General features: G+C 42.7%; 1 protein-coding gene across 1 annotated transcript; it reads left to right on the top strand.

The window, feature by feature from the left end:
* The first annotated feature begins 557 nt into the window (after positions 1-557).
* Positions 558-2,894, top strand: LOC129809636 (tRNA (cytosine(34)-C(5))-methyltransferase). The gene is made up of 2 exons (XM_055859597.1): positions 558-725; positions 790-2,894. Exons 1-2 carry the CDS (start codon positions 648-650, stop codon positions 2,797-2,799), a joined length of 2,088 nt encoding a protein of 695 aa, XP_055715572.1. The 5' UTR covers positions 558-647; the 3' UTR covers positions 2,800-2,894.
* The last annotated feature ends 1,488 nt before the right edge of the window (positions 2,895-4,382 follow it).

The raw sequence follows: 4,382 nt of genomic DNA, 5'->3' as shown, positions 1-4,382 counted from the left end.
GGGGAGGGTGTTGGGGGATATTAGGGGAATAGTAATGGTCTCAGGGTCGACTTATGGGGGTCCGCCTTAGGTCCTAAGTCGCTATCTTTAACCGTTTGGCCTTTAGAGCTGGCCACAGCCAAATGGACACACAGACAGACGAATAAACAACGTAACGTCATTTCAGTGATATCGTCTAAACTTCAAATGGTCGTCTAAACTTGGATTGGTCTCCGGGGGGTGGAATGTGGAAATTTTTAGGGAGTGAAAAAATCGTGGAATTTTACTGCTCTCTGGAGTTCCAGAGTAAAAATCTAAAACCTGCTCTAAAAGATGTAACTCTCAATATTTTTAAAGGAATTTCACACAGAACTCTAGATCTAGAACTAGAAATGAGTCCACATTGAATCTACATGAAGTCTACATTTCCATCATTGATCAGGATCATCAGCATCGTTATGAGCTTTTTTCTTGAAAAAATTCGCGCTTTGCTCAACAGCAGCGCCTCTACAGTGGCGGGAAGTGAAACACAAAGCTTTCCGGAATTCCGAATCCATGTGGCGGTCACTTTATTTTTTACAGTGTACTACCATAACCTCAAAAAACGTGTTTATTTTTCTTGGTGAAATTTTTTCCTCTGCGTTTTTTGTGTGAAAACTGTGAAAATCATGGGTAAAAGGGACAAAAGGAAGAAGAACAATACTAATCCCTTTGCTCAGAGGAAAAGGGATAAGAGGAATAATGAGGTAAGTGTGGAAAAGGCATGATTTTTGTTTCCAACCTCACATTTTTTTGTTGAATTATTTCCAGGAAAATGGCCAGAAAAGGGATCGTCGATCAGAGCCGTATGTGGAAATTGTTCGGGAGAATGAATCCTTCTTCAAGTACTACAAACAGCAGGGGATAGTCCCTGAATCCGACTGGGAGACCTTTGTGAAGTCCCTACAGTCGAACCTGCCGACAGCTTTCCGGGTGACCGGCTGCCGGGGAGAATCTGAGCGGTTGCTGGACATCATCAAGAGTGAGTACTTTGAGGAATACTTTAAGCATGCATCTGGGGAGGGGGAGAAGATTGAGAAGCCATTTGCACTGCCATGGTATCCAGGGGAATTGGCCTGGCAGCTGCAGCTCTCCCGGAAAGATATCCGGAGATCTGAGGTATTCTATCGGCTGCACAATTTTCTGATTGCCGAAACGAATGCTGGAAGTATCAGTCGGCAGGAGACTGTGTCGATGATTCCGCCAATTGTGTTGGATGTCAAGCCGCATCACAGGGTGCTCGATATGTGCGCAGCTCCTGGCTCAAAGACAGCCCAGCTCATTGAGGCTCTGCATGCGGAAATGGAGGAGAAGAAGGAGCTTCCGACTGGCCTGGTGATTGCCAATGACATTGACAATAGTCGATGCTATATGTTGGTCCATCAGGCCAAACGGCTCAATTCCCCATGCTTCATGGTCACAAATGAGGACAGTGAGAGATTTCCTGACCTCCAGATGACAAATAAAGCATCTGGGAAGTCTGAGAATATGCAATTTGATCGGATTCTCTGCGATGTTCCCTGCAGCGGGGATGCCACTTTGCGAAAAAATCCAGATATCTGGACAAAGTGGAATCCTGCTCATGGGACAAATCTCAATGGGGTTCAATTCCGGATAGCCCGAAGGGGAGCTGAACTCCTGACAGTCGGCGGTAGGCTGGTTTATTCCACTTGCTCTTTCAATCCTGTTGAGAATGAATCTGTAATCTGTCGCCTTCTCCGGGAATCCGAGGGAGCTCTTGAGCTCATTGATGCCTCGGATCTCGTGCCAGGGCTCAAATTCTCTCCCGGAATGACAAAATGGGAGCTCTCCAGTAAGGACATGGAGTTCTACAGTGATTTTTCTCAAGTCCCTGAGAAATATCACACAATAATCCGACCCCAAATGTTCCCTCCGGAAAATGTACATAACCTCAATCTCGAACGCTGCATGAGGATTCTGCCTCATCAGCAAGATACAGGAGGCTTCTTCGTGGCGGTCTTGGTGAAAACCAAGCCGATGCCTTGGGAGAAAAGCCAGGAAGAGGAAAAACTGGTTCCTCAGAGGAAAAAACGTCGCTTGGGAGGGTACAAGGAAGAGCCCTTTGTCTTCTTCCTGGGCGACGAAGACATCTTCCAGTCCATCAAGGACTTCTACACTCTCCGCTCAGACTTTGACCCATGTTGTCTCCTCACGAGATGCCACACCGGCAAAAAGAAAAACATCTACTTCAGCTCGGATGCAATCCGGGATATTGTTCAGCTCAGTGGAGATCGGGTCAAGATTATCAATACGGGAGTTAAAGTTTTTGTCCGATGTGACAACAAGAATATGTCCTGCGCCTTCCGCCTGGCTCAGGAGGGTCTCCCGAGTGTCAATGAGTTTGTGGGAAAGGACAGAAGAATCCTCCTCGAGAGAGACGATCTTGTCACTCTCCTGCAGAATACTGATCCCACAAAGCCTCCACGAATTGAAGAACTTTCCCAAAGCACGCAGGACAGGATCACAGCTGTGACTCCTGGAAGCTGCGTCCTTGAGTATCGAGAGGAAAAGCTTCAGCTGACTCTGGTGGGATGGAGAGGAACCACAAGCCTCAGGGCTTATGTTGATCAGAGTGAAACTGTTCACATGTTGAGACTCCTCAGGGCAGATCTGTCCAAGTACGAGGTCAACAAGTTCCGAAAGGCAGAAGAGGCAGAAAAGACGAATGCTGCAGAGCAGGAGGGAACGGAGAAGGAAGCAGAAGAGGAGGAAACAGTCAAGGAAGAAATGGAAGTTGATCAGGAGGAGAAGAAAACTTGAAGCTTGCAAAAGAATAAAGAACATTTTGTGGTGAATGTAATTTTTTATAAGAATGATTAAAGGCAATGATTCTAGCTGAATGCTAGAAAACGAAATTTTATTTGGTTATTACTTGGTGAATTTTTTTTATTTATTGATATATATATTTCAATTATTCCTTTTGAGCTAGAGCTCTTGAAAGCAAAATTTTGACAGATATAGGTGCACAAAGAATTCAATGTTTTTGTGTGATAGCGGCCACCGCCGTCTTAGCGTTGGTAATCAACCTGCAGAGTAAAACGGTGGAAAACTCTTTCTCAGGTTGTATGAGCCATCTGCATAAGAAGATAAAAATAATACATACGAGAAAAAGGAAAAGAGAAAAATAGAAAGCAGTATAAGACGCCTTAACGTCCTGAGACAGCCTAAAGCCGTCTTCAGAGTACAGGTTTAGCTCAGTTCCAGAACGTCTCAAAATCCTATATAGCAAGCAACCAATTTTATTGGTTTTTTGAAATCTAATGGAACATTTTCCATTAATAAATCAATCCTAAGTAAATTTTTTCCAAGAAATCTTGATAAGAATTTATAGCAGTTAAGCCATATGGCTAAGCCTTATACGAGCTTCAGACCTAAGGCTTAGCCATATGGCTTAACTGTTCTAATTTATTATCAATCCAGATTTTTTTGAAAAAATATAACTTAAGATTCGATTATTAAAGATAAATGACCTCTTAGACTCTCAAAAAGCAATGAAATTGTTCTCTATTTAGGATTTTGAGACCTCCAGGAACTGGGCTAAACCTCTGGTCTGAAGACCGCTTTAGGGTCTCGAAAGACCTGAGGATTAGCCGAGAGACGGCTAAGCGTAGTTATATTCGAAATAATGATTAAACTACATTTCCATAATTTTCCACTAAGTCGCCTCTCGGCTTAAGTCGTAAGTGTGTCTAGGGAATTAGGCCTGAAACCCGTATAAGGCATCCCTGGGTGAGATTCTCAATAAACGCACTTGTACTATAATCGTACAAAACTTTTAGTGTCTTTTAGCTGCTACTTAGAACCTAAGCTCCCACTATCCCCCCGATTCCCCTGACCCGATCTATAAGGGATCAAAAGTATTCCTTAAAATGCCAATAGATAATGTTTCCAATCGTTAGAATTAAGCGATCTAGGGTAATAATGAAAGGTCTCCTGAAATACCACTTCTTCAAACTTAGGAAGTTTGTAAAAACACCACTAGGGGAGCTTTCATCAAAAACAAGATTTTCCACGTTAAATATTTCAAAACCCGTCCTCAGATCAACATCAACATGATATTTTAGTACATTTCATAGCTTCGATTAATACCATATCAAAATAACAAAACCCTAATTCATTCTAACCTACTGAACCCATTTCATAATGGAGCAAATATCCAAAATTGGCCGGCCTGTATCTCCCGTTCTACTTAACATTTTGTCCCAAACTTTTTTGTACGTTTTGATGAGCACTTTTTGATAGCAGTTCAAAAATATACCGCCGGTGGTGCTGCAATATCGAAAATATTTTTTACTAAAAAGCTATTTTTCAAATTGATCATGTTTTGAATATTGTGGTCTGGG

Source organism: Phlebotomus papatasi, chromosome 1 (assembly GCF_024763615.1).
Source record: "Phlebotomus papatasi isolate M1 chromosome 1, Ppap_2.1, whole genome shotgun sequence".
NCBI classification, from domain to species: domain Eukaryota; kingdom Metazoa; phylum Arthropoda; class Insecta; order Diptera; family Psychodidae; genus Phlebotomus; species Phlebotomus papatasi.
The sequence above is the reverse complement of the archived record's forward strand: the minus strand, read 5'-3'. Positions and strand labels throughout refer to the sequence as shown.